This window comes from Podarcis pityusensis (genome assembly GCF_964106645.2).
Source record: "Podarcis pityusensis genome assembly, chromosome: 2".
NCBI lineage: Eukaryota > Metazoa > Chordata > Lepidosauria > Squamata > Lacertidae > Podarcis > Podarcis pityusensis.
The window spans coordinates 75,731,326-75,756,142 of NC_138029.1; the positions used below are offsets into that span (position 1 = coordinate 75,731,326).

Below are 24,817 nucleotides of genomic sequence, written 5' to 3' on the forward strand. Positions count from 1 at the left end.
TGACATACTCAGGAGGGCATTCATTTCAGGGTTCATGTATTATTGATCCAGCTGGTGATGGGACATGAGATGATGGAGGAAAAGATGCTCATACTAAAACTTGGTCCACTCTTCTCCTGGTGTGGGGTACGTGTGAAAATATGATGCGATCACAGTTGTAAACAGTGAATTGGTGTAGCAGGAGTAGACTCAGGCAAAAATGTCATAAATGTCAGGATATATTCATGCCCAGTTCAGATTACAACAGGCAGGTGTGTTGAAATACATAATGAGAAAAAAACAGTCAATGGCAGAATATGCCAAATGAAAATAATTGCGTACTCTTCCCATCTTTGATTTAAATAAAGGTTCTCATTTGGAAATTCATGTTGTTATCATTAATTTATCTATCACTTACATGCCAGAGTGACTTGTAAGCAGTTTCCAACTATGAAATCAATTATAAAATACATACATAATTAAAATACACAACAAAACAACAATCATGTCCTTCCTGAACAGGCATATGTAGTAACCGGTTGCTATAACAATGGAAACATATCAGTTAGCTACTAAATAAAGCCTTTACAGGGAATCCACCGGTGAGCATGATCCAAACTCTTGGTCATTCAGTTCATGTGCAACTGCTGAATTATATCTCCTTACAGATGGTGGACTTTTGTTTGTTTGTTTAGTGCTCTCTGTTCACCTGCAAGGAAACTAAGGCTGCACAATTCCTTTCAAGCTAGAGAACAACACCAAGGATAAGGGCAGGAAATGCCCCCTGGCACCGTAGGGGCATCAGGTTATTTCTGCTCCTGACGGAAGACTTGAATGTGATTTTTATTGTGATAAACTTTTGCAAGTCTCTTTGAGAAATACAGTGGTAGCTACGCCAGTGTCACCCAGATATGTTGAACTCCAACTTCCATCAGCCCCAGCCAGCATGGCCAATGGGCAGGGGATGATGGGAGTTGCAGTCTAGCTGGAAGACATGAGCAGGATTTAAGTATTCTATGTAAGTAAGTAAGTAAAAAAAAATATAGTCGTCTGCTTCCTGTTCTGTTTTTGATCTTCTACTCCCAGTCTTACAGATATCTATTCTGATCCACAGTAGTTCCTGGGGGGGGGGGGGGACTTTTTAACTGCTTGCATATCTTGGGGTCTTTGAAGCAGAGTAAATAATTTTCCTTGGGCCACATCTGTGCTAAAACAGAGGGTTTTGATGTCCTGTGATATGGAATAGATATGGCCTCTGGTGGTGGCTGGAGTTGATGAACCTGAGCCGTGCTGAGTGACGGCTCCTGCAGCCTTTCAAAGTTCCTCTGTATTAATAAGAGAAATTGTCATGGCTTCCTTTTGTAAAGCAACTCAAAAGGGTATCTTTGGAACGTTCACTCTCCACCTTTACAGCTGGCATTGTGTGTTAAGGTTCTCTGTTACTAAGTCTGATTAAAACTCTCCAGATTACAAAGGACGCTTGTAATGAGCATTGGCAGCACAATACTGGGAAGCTTGGATCTAGTCAGGACCAAATAATTAATCCCTGTTTAATGCTGTGCTAGATATCTTGCAGGCTGAGCAGTATCTTCCTTAGAAATAGGCATCTGATATGAGTGTACAAATCTACAGAACATACTAGAGAAGTAAGCTCCTAAGGTCACAGTTCTGGGCATTACATTTGACATTTGCCTGTAGGGCAAATATTTTAAGTTGTTGCATGTAAGTCTGTCTCCTGAAAACAAAGAGAGGAACTGCATCCTTAAAAGCAGTGGGAGGCAGAGGGATGAGGAATTTCTTGAAAGGTGATGCTCCCAGCCTTTGCAGGAAAATGTTTCGCTTGGTTGAGGCAGCACTCCTCTTAAAACTCACCCCCACAAGCAATATATTTACACACACAATGATGTCCCCAGGGCCATTGAATGGCTAATTCTACTCAAGCACACTAGCAGCTGCGGCTTGCTTATGTACTGTTGCTGCAGCATCGCAGAGAGAAACACAAAAGACGGAGCAGGGAAAGGATGAGGGAAACCAAGGACTCGCCAGCTGCAAAGTGCCTACTACTACAACAGTATGGGCTGTTGAGCTTGGGGTTTTTTTTGGGGGGGGGATGGTGGAAAGAAGCAGGTTCACTCTTGGTCTGTGCAGGTGTAAGAGACCAATGTCTTAGGAAAGTGGAGACTTACTGCAGGCTTCTGTGAAGCACAACTTCTCCAGCTCTATTTCCAACAAACTGGGTCCAAGAGCATTGTACCTGAGGAATAAGGAAAGCTGTGTCAGCTGTAGAGGCTAGTGGTGCTTCAACTCTCAGCCAATGTGTCTTGAGTCACACCCAAAGGGGAGAGGAGTATAGGAAGCTGCCTTGCACCAGTCAGACACTTGGTCTACACCAGGGTTTCCCAAACTTGGGTCTCCAGCGGTTTTTGGACTACACCTCACATCATCCCTAGCTAGCAGGACCAGTGGTCACGGATGATGGGAATTGTAGTCCAAAAACAGCTGGAGACCCAAGTTTGGGAAACCCTGATCTACACAGACAATAGCTCTCCAGGCTTTCAGGCAGGCAGGAGTCTTTCCACAGTCCTCCTTGGAGATGCTGAGACCTTTTACATGCCAAGCATGTTCTCTTCCACTGAGCTATGGCCCTTCTCAAACAGCATTGTGGGCTGTGACTGTGAGAGAGAGCCAGAAGAAGCTGTGTATGATAAAGTAAACCAGTGTGTGTTCACTTATGCACACAGCCAGAAGGGGGAAGTCCAGCTGTTAGGAGCAAGCAGTGACAATGCCTTTTAAGGTATTGTCACACACAGGCTTACATAGTTTTTCCTTTGCATCAGGCTGCATGAGTAATGAAAAATCTGCATTGGTAAAAGTATATATTTGATTACTTTGCTGCTTTGTGTGGTGAAATGCTTGTTTTGGAGTGCTTTGCATGGCCAATAAGATCAGCAAGGGTACATAGAAGGAGATAATCATGTAGGGATTTAGCATGAGCTAGCAAGGGTAGCCAATGTGGTGCCCTCCAAATGTTAGGAGACAACCCCTATATTCCCTGCCCCATAGCCATGCTGGCTGGGGCTGATGGGATTTGAAGTTCAGCAGCATTTGGAGGGCACCATGTTGGCTTTCCCTGAGTTAGTTTCATAGGTTAAAATGAATACTAACGTATTGCATTAGTATTTAGGAGGCAGTTGAGAGCCACCTTTAGATCCTGAAGCAATTGACTCCTCAGGAGGTGCCTCATCCAAAGGCACTCCTCTGCAATCTGTACCATTTGTAGCCCCAGGTAGATTCTAAGATCAGCGCTGCAGATCAGTGCTGTGCGTTTATCTATCTTGTATTGGCTAAACATCACACAAGTTAATCTGTACCAAAGGTTTGCAGCCTTCTTTCCCAGCTGCTGCCATAACTGGAAGATTCAGCTAGGACAGGCTGTGACCGGCGAGATCAGAGTGAACAAGTACCATCAGTGAGACATCATTTCCCAAGACTTGCCTGGGCAGAGCCTGCAAACTGCCATTACTTTGGTTTTGTTTGGATTTTGCATCAGTTGCCAATACATCCAGGTACCATATAATCATGGAAGACTGCAAGATCAGCGTCAACTTCTCCAAAGTGGTCCCACAAAAAGTTGCCTATGTTGTATTTGACTCCTGAAAAATCTAATTAAGAGGTAGGGAACCTTTTTGGCTTCAAGAGTCAGATAGCCACAGCCAATGTAGAATTGAACCCTGCCCTCCTGTCCATCAGCTGACAGACAGGTGGGCATGGTTTAGAGAAAATGGCCTTGCAGGCCAGATTGGATTCCTGTGGGCCAGAGGTTCCCCAGCTCTAATCTAATAGGATCAACAGGTTTCAGTTCCACCATGCTGATCTTGAAGCATAGATGGTGAATCATGGTAACAAATGCAGTAGCCTGGTGCAGAAATACACCTTGCTTTTCAAATCACGACAACTTCAAGAAAGCACATGCTAATGAAATTCTCTCTTAACCAGGGTTTGCCAACCTGATTCAAATGCCAGTTATGATGCAAATGTGGTAGGCTTTAGCCCAATTTGGTGCAGATGTAGCACTAAACCACAGTTAAGTTTGATTAGGGAAGGGAGGGGCAATGCATGCTGGAGAGGCGTAGAGGGAGGGTGCATTCCTGAAGCCAGCTGCTGATTTGTACACCATGGTTAGCAGAGAACCAGCATTGTGGGTCCAGTACACAAGTTGCGGTAAACCAAAGTATAACTTACTGGCACAGCGTTGGTGCCTAAAGAGGTTCTCACGCTGAAGCTAGGTGGTTTAAGCAGTAATGCTATAAAGGTGTATGTAAAAAAGGATTGATAATAGATGAAAATTTAAAGTTATAGTATATTAAGTTAAAGGATCATGAGAAAACAAAGAGGGAAAGAAATTGCTGACTTAACTAATTGAACTGGAATACAAAAAAAGGAGGTATGAGGAGGTCAGGGAAACAAGGATATGAATGTAAGCTATGGAAAGATTGATCCATTTTTCTTTTTTTCCTTTTTAAGTGTCTTTTATTCTTTTATTCTGTATTTTGTATTTTTCTTGTATTTTTACTTTTTGTTTTTCTGTAATTCTTTTTTTCTCTGAAATTTTAATAAATATCATTAAAAAAAAAAAAAGAGGTTCTCACGCCCACTGTGCTTCCTCCTTTTTTAACTGTGCAAAACTGCAGCTAAGTCAAACTGGGGTTCATGCTTAAGGTCTCTTCTCCTTAGTCATGACAAAATCTTTGGGTTAAGGAAGAAGAAGAGTTTGGATTTGATATCCCGCTTTATCACTACCTGAAGGAGTCACAAAGCGGCTAACTATCTCCTTTCCCTTCCTCCCCCACAACAAACACTCTGAGAGGTGAGTGAGGCTGAGAGCCCAAGGTCACCCAGCAGCTGCATGTGGAGGAGCGGGGAAGCGAACCCAGTTCACCAGATTATGAGTCCACCATTCTTAACCACTACACCACGCTGGCTCTCAGGAGGGGAGACTTGTGCGACCCTTGGCTTGGAGGACACACAAGTCAGACCTTGGCTTAGTAGCTGCGCAACTCTGAGCTAAAAATTCTGGGAAGGAGTGAAGTGAGCATGCTTGCTTGTTTGGGAGCCTCCATGCTAAGTAGTAGTTTGGCTTAGCATTATGTGAAAATTTGGCCTCTGCCAGGTCAGAGAATCAGATGTTTTCTAGGGCTTCCTTGTTTACTCAGTTAGTTCAATTGTTCTAATTACACAGTGATGCTAATGAGCCTTTAATTCCTACTTAGCTAGTTTATCTTTTACTATCACTTGTTCTCACAGGGAAATGCATGGCCTGTAAAATGCAATTCCTGTCAGCCAGCTCACCTAGAGCTGTTGTATCCATGTTTGGTGAGCAGGATGAAAGGGTTTGGCAGATGACATCATCTTCAACCAAAGTAACTCAAATCCTTCCTGCCGTCCATAAAGGTGACATTATCTGTTGTTGTCGGCAACACACAACCCAACAGGTTTTTCATTTGGCAAGCATCTGCGGCCTTGCCAAGAACTTTGCTGGCTTCTCTTCTCTCGGGTTCATAGCAAATTATCCTTCAAGGGTCGACATAGGACAGGCAGAGGGCGAATGCCAGAGCAGCTCCAGTTCCGATTCCTATAAATGTCTGGCTGGCTGTTTGCTTGGCAGCTCACTGGTGGGGGGGGGTGTATCACATGTTTCTGGTTGGGGCATCTAAAGCAAAACATCGTCATTGCAAGAGCAAAAACAGTGCTGCCTCTGCCCATCATCACCCCTAATCCCAGCAGGCTCCTTTCCCTCTGCCCTGTGTATACATCAGGATGCACTGTATATTTAATAAACTGTCACCTGAGCCCACCCTGCCTTTGCAAGCCAAACTATCTGCTAAATTTGGGATATTATGTTCGCTCAAGCCAAGTATCAAGTTCTTTCGATCACATGCGCTCCCTCCCAGCCGGTATTTAACTCTGAAACTTCTGTGAGAGTTAATACTTCGCCACACAGTTGATCAGAGCAACTGAAATCTTTCTTCTTTTTGAAAAAAAACTGTACTAGTTCTTTCTCCTTTTTCTTTTTCCTTTACCTTGTTTTGAAGAGTGGAATAAAGTTTGGGTTTCCCTTTTCAGATCCTGATCAATATGTTTCTGATTCTTTTAGCCACAACAGAATTAAAGGATTTTTTTGCCAAGGCCCGGAACGGTTCAGTCCGCCTCATCAAAATCGTCATCGAGGATGGTAAGTTTTACATTGATTTTGTGTTGTTGTCTTTTGGTGTCAGCTTCTTCAGTTGTGTACCAGTGGTAGAAAAGCTGGATACAAAATTAACAAATAAATATTTCTTCACTTCATTAATCTGGCTGCCACCAGTCAACTTGGGCAGGGTGGGTGGCTGGCCTAGAGCTACCCAGAGGAAGATTCTAGTGGAAGCTTCTGGAATGCATCCCCTAGAAGAATCCACTCAAGAATCCACACAACTTTAATTTTAAAAGAACAGTAGGTTTTATCCTTATCTGGGGGTTTTTTGGTTGCCAGTGAAGCTTCCTTTGGGACATACTGTGAACCCCTTCATATTTTGAACAACTTTTCCCATGAGGGTGCTTGCTGATATTTTTGTGAAGCAACAGACCGGAGTCCCATTAGATGGAATAAGATACTTGCTGTCTGGCCAAAGTGAGGTGGCCGTGTAGACTGTTCTGTTCACGGGGCCATTTTCTGGGTGCTTTCAAAATCTGTCTCCTGTGCAATGTAAATAAAAGGTTGTAGTCAATGTTAGCCATTGGAGTGTCTGATATGGTGGCAGTTGAAAACTTGTCTAACAAAAGAAGCACGGGATAGAATCTAATGGGTGCCCTTGTGGTAGTGAAAAGGATTTTGATCCACTTATAGAAGAGGACAGGAAGCAATTTGCACTGATCCCTCTTCCCCTGCTCCTATTGTTCCTGAAAGCCAACTCAAGAAAGTTGAGGGACCCCCCAGAACAGGGTGGGAGAAGTCTGGGAGTTGGTGGGCTGCAGAGGGAAAGGAAGATTGGCAAAAATTGTTTCCCCTGGTCTTCCATTAGGTGACTCCTCCAATAGATTCCAGCCTAATTCTCTAGTAATGACTACAGGTGCTGCTGTTTTGCATGGCTGCAATGGAACAACTCTCAGCCAGTAGATAACTGAACCACTTACAGATTAATCCCCATCTAGTGTGTAGGCTTCTCCTGTGAAACTCCTTCTTTCTTTAACCCATAGTTGGGGAACCTCTGACCCTACAGATGATGCTCGACTACATCAAACGTCATTCCTGATAGGCTGCATCCACATGGTAGTTTATTCTGCTCCCTCAGTGTTTCCCTAACTGGTAAATTCCACATTGTAATTGACACAGATATGAAATAGAAGTCACTTCTGGAAATCTAAGGGAATGTAGGGGAAGTTCAGCACTCTTTTCCATGTTAATTGCTTTCAGAAAAAAAATCTGTTTGCATTAACTCAGAACACTGCAGGAGTGAAGTGATGAAATTTGGGGCAGTATACCAGCATACGGTTCCTTCCTGCTCTTTTCATGAGGGAATAGAAGCATGCCTGAGTGGAAAGGATGGGTGAATAGTAATGTCCAGTCATTCTTGTTGTGTCACACCACGCTCACTGGTGCGAATGAAATTTAGCACGACAGGCCAGTATATTGGCCAAAAGCTATAATTCTATAATGCAACAGGTACTGCAGTATGAAAGGAACCTTAGAAAATGAGACAGAAGCACTAGCATTATAATCAGATAGACCAGGGGTCAGCAAACTTTTTCAGCAGGGGGCCGGTCCATTGTCCCTCAGACCTTGTGGGGGGCCGGACTATATTTTGGGAAAAAAATAAATGAACAAATTCCTATGCCCCAGAGATGTATTTTAAATAAAAGCACACATTCTACTCCTGTAAAAACACCAGTCAGGCTCCACAAATAACCCAGAGATGCATTTTAAATAAAAGCACACATTCTACTCATGTAAAAACATGCTGATTCCTGGACCATCTGCGGGCTGGATTTAGAAGGCGATTGGGCCGGATCTGGGCCCCGGGCCTTAGTTTGCCTACCCATGAGATAGACCAATATAATATTCCCCACATGCATGCACCAATAATTGGCTATGCTAGTGGAGGCTGATGGGAGTTTGAGTCCAACAACGGTTGGAGGGCCTAAAGGTCAGGGCTGCTGAAGTCTTACGAAACTCCACATCCTTTGTGCTGTCTCTCTTGGAAAGATAGCTCAGAATCAGTCTCCAAATATTTCCCTTTTAGAAGCTAGTTTTTGGATTGGCTTACTAAAATGCAAGCATGTCAAGGACAAGGCTACACTAAAGTCTTTCTCCGTGACTTACTAGTGTACTGTATGGAGGTAATATTTTGACTGAAGAAGCATTAATTTATATGAACTTGCAGCTTCAAGTGGGATGGTCCACATACAAGTTTTATCCCTCATTGAGAAATAGCTTTTGTTTTTCCCACAAGTGATATGTGCACCTTCTTGCTTACTCGATATCAGTTACATTCCAATGGGAAGGCATTCCCTTCTCTGCTCTCACTGTTTTCTACTCCTCTTTTTCCTACCGCTGCCCACCAGCTGTTTCTTCCAATTTAGTTTTATTATCTCCATGATTCTCACGTGCTGGTGACTCTCATCAGCTGATGAGAATCGGGATGGTGATATTAGTGCATGAATATGGACTGGTCAGGGGTTTTCCAGGCAAGAAGCTTAGTTATGTCTAAGGTAAAAGGTAAAGGACCCCTGGATGGTTAAGTCCAGTCAAAGGCAACTATGGGGTTGTGGCGCTCATCTCGCTTTCAGGCCGAGGGAACCGGCGTTTGTCCACAGACAGCTTTCTGGGTCATGTGGCCAGCATGACTAAACTGCTTCTGGTGCAACGGAACTTCGTGACAGAAACCAGAGCGCACAGAAACGCTGTTTACCTTCCCACCACAGCAGTACCTATTTATCTACTCACACTGGCATGCTTTCAAACTGCTAGGTTGGTAGAAGCAACGGGAGCTCACTCCATCACAGGGATTCGAACCACCAACCTTCTGATTGGCAAGCCCAAGAGGCTCAATGGTTTAGACCACAGTGCCACCCGCATCCCTAGTTGTGTCTACAGCTAAATAAATACCCATGATCCAAATATCTGAATTGTTAGATGGCTCCCATGAAAATATGTACCACTAATGTAGCCAACTAACTGACTTTGGTAGTCTCCAAATCTACTTGAGCTTATCCAGCAGTTCAGGAAAGATGGAGATCTTGTGGTTAGTCAAAAGTTAATAGCATTTCATTGCTGCTCCCACTTGAGTCACTGGCCTTGGGAAGGTAATCTGAAGTCTGCTTCTGCTTCTAGAATTTTCCAGAAGAGGACTCTGGAACTTGTGGTTGATTACTTTGTGTGGAAAAACTCTGTGATGCTTCAATTTCATGATCTTTAGAAACATTATGCCTCCTGAGCAGCTTACTAGGATGATCCTTGCATGTGTGTATGTCTATATGTCTATGTATCTGTCTGTCTATTTATCTAACAAACATTATTCTGTATATGAGAAACATGCCCTCTCTTTCCTCCCAGCATAGGTGATTCAGTGTTAGGCTTTTTAGAACCAGTGAATACTCATGGATGGATGCGGCATAGGAATCCGCACACTTAGTCATGGCTGACTTGAGGTATATTTATATATGTGACGCGTTGCTGTAAAACTTGAGGGAGGCCTGCATAAAAGGAATTTTCCTCTTGAGTCTTTCTGTCTTCTATATTTGGTGAAGAGCAATTGCCAGGGGCACCAAGGATGTCTCCGTGGGAGAGAGGAGATTAAAATTTAGATCATTAACTTTGTTTCAGAGATTCTGTACTCTGTAGTAGTGAGGAAAGAGGAAGATACTCCTCTTGTTGAAGGTTTTTTAAAGCAAACTTTTTTTTCAGCCTGGGAAGGGGAGGGGGTCAAATTATTTTACGGAGAACCTTCCTGGAGACCTCATACGGGTGGTAGGCAGCGCCAGATGCAAAAGTGGGGAGAACAGCAGTTGTGACTCTTCCTTTTGTGTAGTTTCGCTATATCCCAGCCACACAGTCCAGAGGTTTCTGCCTACACACACCTCTCTACCATCCAGGTGAAGAAGAAGCATCATCACAGTTCAGACACATTCCGGCCACACTATTCTTTCATTATGTGGGGGGTGCATTGAAATCCCCGTCTTCTGCACTATCCATGACAGCAGGATTCTTTTCGTGCAAAATAGTCTGGCCCAACTGACGAGAACATTTTCTACAGTGTACTTGTAAGAGCAGGAACTTTCTTGTTTACCGACTCATGCCAGATTTTTATTTTTATTTTACTTGAAGCTTTCTCCTTTGCTGCCGCCTGCTCTCTTCTCATTCCTCGGGCCTCCTGTTGCTCAATATGGCAGTGCTTCTTGACTCATTGCCTAAGCCACATAAGACTTTTTGATGCTTTTCTTGTCCTCGCTGCTGATGCTGCTTTTTTCTTCTTCTTCTCATTTTGATGCAACTGCTTCTAATGATGGGATCTCCGGGTTTTGGAAAGCAACTTGAAAATGGCCTGATGTGCATTAAGAGTATTATGGATGGCCCCTGAAATGCAGCACTGCAAAAATAATGTTTTTGGAAATAATTTACATTTCCTCTCAGTGTGTGTGTGTGAACATCCAAAGGTACTTTAGCAGAGCAGAAAAGCAGATGTACTAGTAACAAGAGAAGGAGCTCTGAAAGAATGGTTTGCATGAAATGAGGTTTTAATGGCTGCTGGTGTGTGTGTGTGTGTGTGATCACATTTTTTCCATTTCTAGAATGGAAAGCCCCAGTCTTTATGGCCTTTCTATGACTCGGCTTGAAGGAAGGGTTGATCTTTTGGGCATCTTTCTAAATGACAGTGCAATGATCTCCTTAAAAGGAACCACAGATTTCACAATTCTCTTTGGTCATTTCAAATGTGTTTATAGCTTGTCAGTTTCTTATGGAAGACACCACTTGTGAAATAAATGGTTTTAAAGCTTTCATTTTCAGCACTTAAAAAAAAAAAAAAAAAAGATAATGAGCTTCTGTGATGCCCACAAAGTTCAGTGTGAAATCTACTGTCCCCACTCTCCGTCCATGTTGTTTGGCATGGCCAGTCCCCCAGCAGATTTGCTCCTGGGCTCCTTGCATTCAGGAATTCCGTCCAGCAATAGCTTTTTGCCACAGAGATACAGTAAAGGTCACAGGAACGTGAGAAGCTCCTTTAAACCAATTGGGCTGCCCAGCTCAATGCCAACTGACAGTGGCTTGTCAGGGTTTCCTGAAGAAGCTTTTCCCAGCCCTGCCTGGAGACACAAGGGATTGAACATGAACCCTTTTTTGGGGAAATCTTTTTAGGGACACTTAGGCAGCTCTCAAAAAGTGTCTGTGTGAACAGCACTTACAATGCTGGGTGGTGTGGTTTTTTTGCCAGATGACGGTTAAGGAATACAGTTTATCTCATTTACAGTGAACATCTTTTTGGTAGAGCTTGTATTCCAGCTGTGTCCTATGTAGACTTATTCCAATGGAATAGTTTAGCAGTCTTAGTTATTGCAGACAAACGGAAGTGGCAACCTCTTTACATGCAGGGAAGTAAAACCCACTGAACCCAGTGAGCCTTATTTCAGGGAAGACATGCAAAATTTTGCACTGTAAGGTACTTAGAAGGCTGTTTGACTTCCTGCCCTTGCTAATATCCCACACTCATGCTAGTGTAAAATTATCCTGCTCACTATCCTAGCATCGCCTATCCTGCACTCCATTTGTGAGGCAGGTTATTTATTCTCTAAATGCATAAACTATGATTGGGTGTAAAAGTTTAGGTTTGCTAAAGAAGCCAACCTTCCCCTTGGCAGACTGAACGATTCCCAAATGAAAGGTATGGCTTTAAGACTCTTCTCCTCCAACCACAGTGCTAACCTGGGAAATATGCCTTCCAGTTACCTCAGAAACATCTCTTCTAGGGGGAAAAAAGAAAAGGAAAAAGTAGGAAGCAATTTAGAGCAAAGATGGTAAAGAAGAGCATTTCACGTGTTTCAGGTGCGAAGAACCTTTGGTCCTTCAGATGTTGCTATTGCTACTACTGATTTACTAAACACTTTCTAAATCACCATCTCACATAAGATAATTAAAAAAACAGTTGAAAACACAAAAGCAGCAAACACTGTTAAAACAAGGCAAAAACAGTAAGAAGTAGACGCTTGTGGTAAAAACCTCATAATCCAGCTGGGAAAGCCAAAGTCAGAACATAAGAAGAAGAAGAAGAGTTTGGACTTGATATCCCGCTTTATCACTACCCGAAGGAGTCTCAAAGCGGCTAACATTCTCCTTTCCCCTCCTCCCCCACAACAAACACTCTGTGAGGTGAGTGGGGCTGAGAGCAGCAGCTGCATGTGGAGGAGCGGAGACGCGAACCCGGTTCCCCAGATTACGAATCCACCGCTCTGAACCACTACACCACACTGGCTCTCATAAATGAAGTAATAAGTGACTTCAATTGATTCCAGAAAGTGCAGACAGCTGGCCGCTGTTATATCTCGACAGGGATGCTATTCCACAGAAGAGGGGCAGCTGCGCTAAAACCCCTGCTCTGAATTACTGTGGAGGAGGCTTCTGAGCACTTTGTAACCTGCAGGAGAAATTTCACCATAGACCATAGCAATCTACTGGATGGATAAGAGATAAGACAGTCTCTCACGTAACCTGGTCCAGAGCTATGTAGGGCCTTATACCTTGAACTGGGCCTCATAGCAGATAGGCAGCCAGTGCAAATCCTGCAAGCACAGTGTTACATTGTTTTCTCCCACAAACAACCTAGTTGCTATGCTGTGCATCTGATCAAGGACCAAGGTAGCCCCACATACAGTGCATTGCAGTAATCCAACTGTGAGGTTACCACGTTTGCTCCCATCAGTGCAATTATGGCTAGTGGCCAGGGATGATGAGAGTTGTAGTTCAGCAACATCTGGCGCTCCAGAGGTTCCCCACACCTGACGTATATGGTTTGCTTTTTTACTTGTTGGGTAAAGCAAATCCAGGATTTGCTTGGATCAGATCATGCTTGTGACATGAAGGATGAGGACTACTGCTTCCTTTCTCCCCTTGTTGGATAAACCACCCTTCCATTTTTTGGATGCAGCGGCTAACATTTTGTTAATTAAACCTGGATGCAAGCGCTGAGGAAGGGGGGAAGGAGCTTGTGGCCCCCTTGCTTTTCTCCCAGCCACTAAACTGTGGCTTATCAAACTGCCAATTGAGCATCCAAACCTGCCCACTGTGTGTCCTTCCTTTTCTGCACTTGCATGCAGAGGTGTGATTCCTTTCACGTCTCTCAAACCCCTGCCAAATAGTTTTATTACTTAACTTGAATTATGAGGCCTAATTTAACTACTATTCTAGGCAGTGATGATAGCATGTTAGGGGTTTGTGACTGAAATCCTAGTTGGAACATGACAGTAGCTATGCAGAATGCAACATGGAAAAGCAATTTGAATTTGCCTGCTGTCAAGTTTAAACTGAGTTGGAGAGAGTGCAAAGTGTGCCCCTCTTCTCTCTGTTTATAATTTTATAGGCTTTATAATGGTTTTCTCCCTTAGTTCTCTCCTAAAGGTTTCAGGCTTTTCAATCTTCCCTCCTAGGAAGAGTGTCCCATCTCTTTTACTGCTTTAATTAAACTTTCCTTTATCGTTTGAGTAGTGATTGGCTTTAGAACCACACAGTGTACGGAACATGCCTGTACTTTACAGTTGCATAGAAGCATTTATAATTAATTCCTTTTATTTTTAGTGATTTTTACCTAATAAAGTCTAACATGGAAGTTGCATTCTTTTCCATGGTCTCTCTGCAAAAGGTTGATATTTCGAGTGAGCTTTCCATTAATGACCCAGATACCTCATTCCTTGCTGACCCAATTTAGATCCCTAAGTAGTGCCTATGTAGCAACAGGAGCATTTTCCCCTAATGCGTATCACTTACAGGAAATCTCATTTGCCGTTCCGTTGCACTTTCAACTGGTTTAAAGACCTGCCCTCCTGAAGAAAAGAATAACGTAGTGCTTTGATAGTTCTCATAGTCAGTCTCGCCAAGAACACCCTGAAGGCCTGTGCTTGAAAATATAATCCACTTATTCCATTGTGCTCTTCACCTTAGACTGCCGGGTTACTGGATTACTATCCCGGAGCCCTAACAAGAGGATGAAACTGTGAATCACAGTAATTGATATCGGGCCTGGTGCCAGCAGTCAGCCAGACTGGACACTGACAAAGACCTGCCAGGACTCACAAAGGGCTGACCTGCAACCCCCTTGCTCACTGCCTTTATAAACACCCTCTTAGCAGCTGGCTACCTCACCCAGAATGCCTGGCTCTGAGAGGGAGACCCTTGGCCTTCTCCCAGGGTCCTGGTGGCAGAGAAGGGGCCAGCGCTGCTGCTGCTGGTATTGTGGTGGCAAATAATTTTTAAAAATTTTTTAAAGTAACAAAGCAGGGAGGAGAATTGGTGGCGCTGTTGCCACAAAGAGGAAGGTTGGCCTCAGGGAGGGACATCAGCCAAACTGTACCGAGGACCTACTGCCGTTTGGCAGTGGTCCTGATTGACATCTTAGGCATGTTGGGAATGTAAGCTTACATTTTAAGGATCCACTTGAAAGCTGTCTGCTCTCCTTTATTCATGTGTTTTGTCGCACTTGTCAGGTTGTTGCCATGCTAGCATTTAGGGTTAATGTTCTTTGCTCATGTGACCCTGGTAGATTATTACTTAGGATTTCAACACAAGGTAGGGCTCTCATGGGGTGAGTAAGCATGGAGCTTATTATAGATTTTGATGAAGTTTTGCCCTCCTGATGACTCTTCCATCTGCTGAGAGTGTGTGTGACACAGATCAAACATTTATTAGAAAATGGGACATGTACAAAAAAAATTTCTTCAGGACTATTGTAAGTGGCAGGCCTTGAAGGACTTTTGTGGCATGATGGATAATTAGAAGAGAATATATTACTGATGAAAATTAACAAAAGAAAATGAAAACAAACAGTGTGCTAGATAGATTAAGTTGTAGATGTATGATGGGGTTAGAAATGCAAGAAGAACTTATTGTGATATGATGTAACAAATATTACCATTTTCTTTTCTTTCTTCTGGACAAATCTTTTGTTTGCTGTTTCCTTTAAGTTTCAATAAAGCATTTAATAATGATAAAAAAGAGTGTGTGTGTGTGATATCGTATAGGTTGGGCTGTGACCAGTTATTGACAAGCTTTATTAACTAATCAGCTATTTAGTTTGTATTTTGTGTGCTAGATGGCTGAGTAGAGAGAGAGATGGGAGGTTTTTTATTTGTGTTGAGTAGGGAACGGGGGGGGGGGTCCCTTCTATTTCATATTAGGGTTCAGAGATGGCATGAATGACAGAAATATCTGCCTCTCCTCAAGCCATCTTGTATATGAACGGTGTTGGTAGGCAAGCAGCATGTGAGCCGAAGACTTGCTCTTGCATCCTTCCTGAGGCACATAGAACAGACACACCAGAGCTATGTAGCTGGGTAGTTAAAAAAGTATTCTTTTTTAGAGCAGTTTTATGTCTACAATGATCAGGTCTTTCCTATTGCCACAGCCCTGAATAATGTTTGTTATTTCTAATCTCGGTGCTTTTAAGAATTAATCTCTTAACTTCCCTTTGAACCTCAAGGTCAGGGTGTGCCCAGTGTAGCTTTAGCTTCTAGCACAGTAACAAAGTCTGCCTGCGGCTTGTAGATTGGAAGGGCTGTGGTTCCAAACTGAGAAAGAAGTTCCTGGGTATCCGCAGGGTGAAGTGAGTCACAAAAGCTTGTATTGGTTCCAGTGGAGCTTAGAACTTAAATCCAGTCTTTTGAATCTTTACAAAAACCTTAAAAAATGTGAAGTGGGAGCAGTGGGAGTTGGGATGGGGGCAGTGATGCCACTACCAGGGTCCCAAGTTAAATGGCAGGAGATAAGGTAAAAGCCAGATTGTGAAAGCAGCAAGCCACGTGGCAAGAAAAGCACCAATGCGGGTAGTGGCTGTTAAATCCGAAACCTGAGTGTGACCAGAAGTGTTAGAGACACTCAGATCTCTGCAGAATCCCCTCCCCCCAAAATGAGCTATAGTTCTTATGCTTTTTGAACAAGCTATGTTCATGCCTTTTGTACATGCCTAACAAATGATAACTTGATGGGGTCTTTACCCTGATTCCCAGCCACTTCCTACTTTGCACACTGAATCTGTCAGCAATCAAGTGTTCAGCAAATCTGGCTTTACAGTGCAGTGCCTTCTGCTGAGAACACCAGCTCTCCCCACCCCAAAGTCTATACAGGAAGTAAGAGTTCTTTTTGGCTCAGTCTGTCGTTCTTCGTTTTGCAGAACAGAAGAGCAATGAGCAGCTTAATTCAGGTTTAAGAAGCAGAGCAGCCTTCTGTTGACTGGTGGTACATAAGAGCATAAGAAGAGAGAGCCCTGCTGAATCAGGCCACCTAGTCCAGTCGCCTATGGGAAGTCTGCAAACAGGCCTTGAGTGCACTGTGGGTAGTAGCCATCCTCAATAAATTTGTCTCACACTCTTTTAAAGCCATCCAAGTCAGTGACCATCACTATATCTGGTGGGAGCAAATTCCACTGTGTGAAGAAGTACGTCCTTTTTTACGTCCTAAATATTCCAACATTCAATTTCATTGGATGGTGCTGGGTTCTGGTATTGTACAAGAGGGAGAAAAACTTATCCTGAACCTTTTCCAGATTTACAGTATCCTCCTTGAGATGAGGGGACCAGAACTGTAGGTGTGCTTCTAGTCAACTCCTTTGAGTATCTGTGTCTTGTGGCTAACCCCAAACTACAAAGGCACACTGGCAAATCTAAAAATACCTGCTTCTTTGGGGTGGGGTGGGGTTGAAAAATAGTGGCAATAAGTGTTTCTGATTGGTGTTGGGCCAGCTGAGAGGTACCCAACTGTACGTTTCTATACATCTCCAGCCAGCCACTTTCTCTCCTGTAGTTACTTGATTTTAAAATCTCACTTTCCTTCAGTCTTTTGAATCTTTCAGTCTTTTGAATCTAGATATCTCCAGCCAGCCACTTTCTCTCCTGTAGATGCTTGATTTCTGGGCAACTTCTTCGTTTGCCTCAGACAATAAGCAAATGTGTGGTAGTGTAAATTGAGAGATCATGAAAAGAAAAGTGATTTTACCATGGATAGTAAGGGGTACCAAGATGGTGCCCTCAATTTTATTGTTGGACTGTAGTTCATCTGCTTCTACTGGTGGAATAAGCATTGATGGTATCATTATGCACTCCTGAGTACAACAGTGGTCTCCACTATGGTAAAGTCTCGCTTCCCCAGACAATCTTCTCTTTGTTGACAAGAAGCCAGTGTATCAACCCTGACTCCCTCCAGTCATTAGCATCGGGAGGAGAGGGGGATTGTGCTCTAAATCAGCAAAGCAAAATGTTAATGTATCCTGCTTAAGACAATTCTTCTTTTAACAAAGAGCCAGGTAATAAAAAAGACAGCAGATCTGAATGTTAACAACCAGCCACAGCACCTTTACACCCTGTGACGTAAAGTACAAAAAAGGGTTGCCTAAGTGTTTCATAACTACACCTCTGCCTGCTTGCGGTTTCTGCAAGGTTACTTGCCAGTTTCCTGACTTAGATCTTGGAACTTGCTGGTGATGCAACTTGCATCTTTAGTCGATAAATACAATAATGCAAAAAAAGATGTTTCAGTGAAGAACAGATTCAAACCCAAGGCCTCCTTTTGCTGATCACCTCCCTCTTTTACCCCTCTTTTTCTTTTCTGTAACAACAGGGTTACTTACTGTGGTACCCTCGCAAGACGAAATTAATCCGTTCCGCGAGTCTCTTCGTCTTGCGGTTTTTTCGTCTTGCGAAGCACGGGTATTAGCGGCTTAGCGGCTATTAACGGCTTAGAGGCTTTAAGAAAAAGGAAACAAACTCGCAAGAACTCGCTAGACGTTTCGTCTTGCGAAGCAAGCCCATAGGGAAATTCGTCTTGCGGAACAACTCAAAAAACGGAAAACTCTTTCGTCTTGCGCGTTTTTCGTCTTGTGAGGCATTCGTCTTGTGAGGCACCACTGTATTAGAAAAGAAAGAAGGTTGTATATTAGAAGGGAGTGAAGCATGTAGCTGTGACACCAGGTGAGCTAGCCTTAGCTCAGGCTTGAAAATAGCCGCTTGCCTCGTTGCCTGTGGTGAGTCAGGATTACCTCCAGGCAGGAAATCTTTCTGTGCTTGCCCATATGTGCACAGTGTATGCAGCCCTGACTCCAGTCTTTGATTCCTTTTGGAGAGGGATATGCTTGACATGCAGAAGTTAATGGGAAAGACTGGCTGCCTGAGACTTCGAAGGGCTTCTCCTGTTGGAGTAGGCAAAGTGCTAGGCTCCATTAATGGGTGGTGTCTGACTTGGTATGAGGCAGCTTGCAGCGTGTATGGCAGGTTCATTCCCAATGTCATGTGACAGAGTCCATAGGTTTTCACTTTGAGCAGCAGTGATTCCTCTGGAAAGTGGTGACTGCCTGCTTTCGATGAAATAATACGTTGTCGAAAGGGTGGAACTTAATGGAAGGGGAATTTGTGTGAAGGGGCGTGTGCAGATTGCAAGAGGTCAGCAGCATTCTGGCATGGTCCCTGTTGTAACATGACCGAACAGGTTAAAAAAAAAAGGCCACATGTGTTGGCTGCCTGACCTGCTGCTGTTCAAGCTGTTGCATTGTTTGTTTGTGACATATTGTTGTTTTCCTATTGTTTGCAGAGAATTAAAGAGACAATTCAGGGTTTGTGTGAAGAATCCTGAAAGTGTTTTCCCTGATCTCTCATCTTCAGATTGACTGATAATTGACAGGCCAAGATCAGGCACATATTTGAAGGCCTGGTTTGTTGTTTCGTTGCTTGTACGCATGTGGTCTAAAGGCACTTGAGGTCACCATTTGCCGTGGTCAAGCAGGCCTGGGTCTGGCCTGTGCCTGGATGGGAGGCTGCTTGGGAACCATATGCATGCTGTCTTGGGCTCTGTGATGGAGAAAAGGCGGGGTTGAAATGTAAGGAAATAAACAAATGTTTGAAACAGGCATGGGCCACCTCCAGACAAACAGAAAAGCATTGTGGGCATACACTGCGAAGCGACAATGGACTGTGGCTCCCTGGGAACCTTAAGTCATGTGGTAGGCCACCAATATTCCAAAGTGGTATATTTGTAGGTGATCCATAATGCATCATATTTCCCAGTGTGCAATTTGCTTCTCCATCGTGATGTCATTTCTTGCTTGAGTGGGCAGTTTCTGATTTGTAATGTATCTGCAGTTCATCTATGTTTATTCCCATAATGTTAAATGGACATGTGCACCTTTGCATGTGTGTGTGTGCGCGCGTGTGTGTGTTTAAAGAATAAAAGAGAAAGGCAGGAGGATAGGCAGAGCCATCGTGACTGGTAATAATTCTATCTATCCAAATTAATGGTGGAAAGTTTTTTAGGTCTTTAAGAAGGTTCAAATTTGTGTGCAAGAAAATCTAGAAACAGAGCATTAAACTAGGGATGCTGAGTTACCGTATATGGCTGTTCATTGGAGGTTCTCCAGCCACCTCCTAACAAACAAACAAACAAACAAACAAAACTGGTTAGATTGGATGCACTCCAAATTATAATTTTCATTTAGTTCATTAATAATTGCTCCTTTCATTTCCCCATCAACTGTATACATATTTCCATTTCAGAAACATGGTTCCACCATATCATGTGCTGGCCATTGATGGTTTGCATTGCTGCTTCATTGTGGGATCAAGGGTTGTGGCAAACTTGTCAGAACAGGAAACTGTAGAAGTGCATCACACAGTGTTTCGCAAAGATAATTGAACCACAAAGTTGTGTGTGTGTAGTTGGATGCATCATTCCTCAGGAGGTCAAATTAGAATTTTATCTTTGATTGAACTGCAATATTTACTCACTTTTTCAGTCAGTTTTTAAACAGCAGACTGAAAGCTCTCAGATGGTTAAATCGACTTTCTGTAAAAGCAAAAACTTGCTAAGGTGGCATAAGTAGCAGTAAATGAAAGGGCAGGAAATAGCTGCTAGCTGAGGGCATGTTTTGCATCCTAGAGGGAAGTGGACATTTCCGGGGCTGTCTCCGCAGCCTGAGTGACACCCACAGTGACACCCACATTCCTAATTTCTCTCTCCCCCCCCCCCTTTTTTTTTTGCTGACCTGAAACTACAGGGGATAGCTTTATAAGGACAAGAATGGTCGAGGAGATTTGGCAAGCAGGCAGGAGGCCAGGGTGGCTCTAGCCTAGGGGCATGGGACTTCAGGCCTGCAGATGTTTCAGGACTCCAACTCCCATTAGCCCCAGCCAGCATGGCTGGTGGTCAGGGATGATGGGAGCTGTTGACCAGCAACATCTGGGCCGCAAGTTGGCCACCTCTGTGTTGAAACAGAAACATTTTGTTATGTTTTTATGAGGTTGAGTTCTGGCAAAGGTCCTTGTGACCTTCTTGGCCCCTTTTTTGTTTTTGTTTATCATGAGTGAATCGGAGAGTGAGTTGACATGGGCACTCGAGGGTTCACGAAAAACATAGCCCTTGGGAAATGGGTCTGCAGTAGAAACAAAACAAATGATGCAACAGACAGCTATCACTTACCCAGCCAAGTGGTCACTGTCTCAGGACCTGGAGTGCTTTAATATTTTCTGCCTAACTCAGTAGCTCTGATTATAGGCTGATAGGTACATTCAGAGTAATCACATCGTTTACAACCCTAACCCTAACCCTAACCCTCCCTGATGTAGAAATATAGCCCAAGCAGAAAGGTTTTCTGTTTCCCCCCAACATAAAATCCCATGAAGCTGCCTTATATTGGAGCCAACTGTTGTCCCATGTACTGGACAGTCTATCCTGATTGGAAGGTCTCAGGCACACAGCTATTTCCCCTACCCAATGCTCTTAAGTAGCAGTGTTAGATTTGAACCTGAGACTTTCTGCATGTAGCAAAGCAAGTCATGACTCAGAGTATTAGTGTTCCCTTTGTCGGTGGCAAAGTCTCTAGGCCGGGCTTCTTTTTTTATACACATACATAGGAGCTGGTTTCATTATGTAATCTATAGGACTGCCAGGTTATTATCATTGCCAGATGGCCCTTTGTATATCAAAAGGGATTGTCCAGAACCTTACAGCTGTGTCAACATAAAATGGGTGTTCCAATATATGCTGAGAAGAAACACAGTCAGGGATGGGTCTCGCTTTTGAAAACTCTTGCCCTGCCAGAGTTGCAGTCTGACAGCAGCATGCTGGGGTTGGGGGAAGAGCGAGGCACACGGTCCTTGCGCTTTCTGCATCTCTTCTGTGCCCCTTCCAATCTCTTCTGTAACCTTATGCAGTCCGTTCAAGAGGCACTTCCATGAACAGATTTCCCCCTTCAGTTCCGTGATGGAGAATAAGGGTGTTGTTCTCAACAGTGAAGGAGAGCGGCTCATCCTAGAGTCTGCCATTCCTGCTGTGTTCCTAGAGTTGTGCTCTTGGGAGTGAAGAAGACCAATACATAATGCAGACGTTCTGTCTTTGCACCCAACTCCTTTTATTTTTCCATAACCCATGAAACAGAACTATCGCCTCTTTTCAGCCATAGGGAACGTGGCAGAACTTTTTGCCCACAAAGTGCTCAGATCTGTCTCTCTGACCAAAAAGAGTGAGCAGGGGTTCTCAGAAGGAAGGAAAGCCAAGAGGCTCGTAATTGCAACCAAGGAGGACTGCCTGCCTAGGGCCTGAACTGCGCTGCCCTTGGCTCCTTCCACTTGGCTTGGGGCGGGGCTTGACAGGCTTCACAAGGACTGTGGCTGCTGCTTAGCACCGAGGACTCCTCTTTTCAACTGTTCTTAATTTTTATCTGTGTTGTTTTAAATGAGACCATATTGGCTGTAAGCCTTGTAAGACCTGCACCCTGCCTTACTGTTCCTTTCCCATCTGGCCTGGGAGAGTGGAGTGCTGACTGACTCCAGCTACAAAAGCTGATGCTGTTGAACAGATTCTTGGGCTGGAGTATTGTTTACGGGGAGTTGAGACAGCTGTTGCTGTTATTGATGTTGTTGTATCTTTAGTTTCAGATCTTATGATTTATGTGGAAATTGTTTCCATTAAGTTGTGTACTTTTTGATGTGTTTTATTTATTGTTTATGACTTCTGTTATGTTTGTAATTATGTAAATCTTGTCATGTTGTAAGCTGCCTTGAGCATAGTTTCAACAAATTAAGGTAGTGGTGGTGGTGGTGGTGATGATGATGATGATGAACCAAGCATGTGTGGGCCTTACCAAAGTATCTGGGTTGGCGGGAGAAGGTGGCAAGTTCCTCACCCTTGATTTAGAAAAGGTCTGGGTGGCCCAACTGCAGCCCCCTAGACCTCCTAGCCTCTCTCCAGCTCTTGGAATCTCTTCATCACACCCTCCTCAGGTGCTTTTGCCTGGCTAGAATGCATCCTTGATAATTTTCCTCTCTTTTTTTGGCAGGGTGGGCAGGTGTAGAAACTTTTGGCTTGCATGGCTGAGATGTATACAGCCCACTGTACAAAGACAAAGGCTCTGCCCACCACTGTCCTGTAACCTCCAGAAAGTTGCCTGCATGTGGTTCTGGGGCTGCAGAAGGTTCCCTTAGCCCTGGTTGTAAATGACCGATGCTGCATTTAAGTGCCACATCTTTTTGCTCACAGTTGTTTCGTTTTCTCTGCCCCGCCCCCTCCAACTTGCAGAGCAGTTGGTGCTTGGAGCCTACAAAGAACTGTCTCGACGTTGGGATAAGGACTACGACTCATTTGTGCTGCCACTGCTGGATGAGCTGCAGCCATGCTACATCCTCTACCGCCTGGACACCCAGAATGCACAGGGCTACGAGTGGCTCTTCATCTCCTGGTCTCCTGACAACTCTCCTGTAAGCCTCTGCTTTGTTTCTGCTTGACTTTAGCCTCCTAGGGCTCAGAGCTGAACCGGCATGGGTAGCTGGTTTATGCAGTGGGTTGTAGGTGAAAAAGTAGGTCCTGTTCCCTTCTGGGAAGAGGATCGTGCAGCCAATGCAAGACTGAACACGGTCCTTCCACCCACCAGCTGACATCACCAGTGATGGGCAGGTGGGCACAGTTTGTGGAACATGGCCTAGGGGGCTACGATCAGCCCATAGGCCAGGGGTTCCCTACCTCTGGTTTAATATCATGTGGAAATTGGAGGTGATTCTTTCTCACCATGTTTAGGAATTCATTCAAAACAGACTTTTCAGAACAGTCCAATGGACCATCACTTGATTAAAAAACAACAACCCTACAAACAGAGATGATAACCTTAAGGACTTAATGTATCCTATTGTTTCATCATATAATATTTCTGTGGACAAGGGTAAATACGGAGGGTTGTACTTATCTACTGCCATTTACACATTCTTGCATTCCCAGGCATTTGTGTTGTGAACTACTCTGAAAGAATCTTGCAGAACTCTTGCTCCTATAATCTCCGCTCTTATTAGACTAGCATGCCATCTGGAGGCCAACACAGGCAATGTTTTAACATGGCTTGTCATTACTGTGAGAAGTGCTCCCATTCTTTTTCCCTAGCTCTTTCCCAGATCACCCCAGGTTTCTTTAAAGGATCATCAGCTAAATCAGTGGAAACATTCTCCCCCGTTTATGTATTGAATGCATTTCTATGCCACCCTTCATCAAAAAGTCATTACAGGGCAGGTTACAATAAAAATTGGTAAAAACAGTTCGTACACTTAAGCCAACAATTTAAACACCAGAGCCAGCTGAAATAAGACAGCCTTTTAAAAACACCCGTTTGCAAATCTCCACCTAAAAGTTCACTCCCCTACAAAAGCCTGGAGTGAATAGCTATGTTTTTAGACGGTGGCAGAAAGCAAGGTACGTATGGTGGCACCAGCCATATCTCAGGAGGGAAGGAGTTTCACAGCTGCTGGAGAAGTAGCACCACAAATAAAGTCCTGACCCTGGTCACCACACACACAAGGAAGAGTAATATAAATAAATAAAATGCAGACCACACATTACTCTAAAATGGTTTTTGCATAGTTAAAACCTTTGATGGCTAGAATATGGAGGGGTTGTGTGGAGATTGACACTGCCAGAATTCTGACTGTGGTAAGCTGAAGGGAACGTCCGACACCCATGTTTAAATCGGCACCCGTGTTTAAATCACCACCTTGTTACATTTTCTATGAAAGTGAAGTTGATAAATATTTTAATAATACAAAATCATAAAACTCCTAAATCAGCCTTCCCCAACCTGTGGCCTCCAGATATTGTTGGACTCCAGTTCCCATCAGACCCAGACAGCATAGCCAATAGTCAGGGATGATGGGAGTTGGAGTCCAGCAACATCTAAGGGGGCCTCAGGTTGGGGAAGGTTGCTGTGAATCCTTGGGGCTCCCATATAAATTTGCCTGTATTTTGAGATTTTCCGTGGAGGTTCTGATCTGGATCCTTTTCTTCTCTTCAGTGTAGTGTATGGTTACTCTCTGGAACAAGGTCTTTTTAACAGTGGCACCAGAAATGTTGCCAGAATTGTGGAACTCCTTCTGGGAAGTTTTACTGTGCTAACATTTAGACAGGCAGCAAAGGAGGTGCTTTTTTCAGAAGGTCTGCAGGACTGAGTTTGAGGGAATACAATATGTGTGTCCTGCTGACTTTCTTTTTACCATTTAACTAATGAGTTACTAATTTTTTTCTGTTCTGCTTGTGGCATTTTGCCTTATTCATAGTTTTAAAAAATATTTGGATTTTAAATTTGAG

General features: G+C 43.8%; 1 protein-coding gene and 1 long non-coding RNA gene across 3 annotated transcripts in view; one reads left to right on the forward strand and one right to left on the reverse strand.

Annotated features, from left to right (window-relative positions):
• Window positions 1-24,817, forward strand: part of TWF2 (twinfilin actin binding protein 2) — a 61,963-nt gene that overhangs the window by 12,234 nt on the left and 24,912 nt on the right. For both annotated transcript variants that reach the window (XM_080995395.1, XM_080995396.1), the window contains exons 2-3: window positions 6,134-6,211; window positions 22,772-22,950. In XM_080995395.1, coding sequence (XP_080851521.1) covers window positions 6,134-6,211; window positions 22,772-22,950 — 257 coding nt within the window. The remainder of the gene's footprint in view (window positions 1-6,133; window positions 6,212-22,771; window positions 22,951-24,817) is intronic.
• LOC308471427 lies at window positions 362-4,349 on the reverse strand. The gene is made up of 2 exons (XR_013982958.1): window positions 2,166-4,349; window positions 362-688 (listed from the first exon to the last, which is right to left on the reverse strand). It is a non-coding gene; the product is annotated as an uncharacterized lncRNA (long non-coding RNA).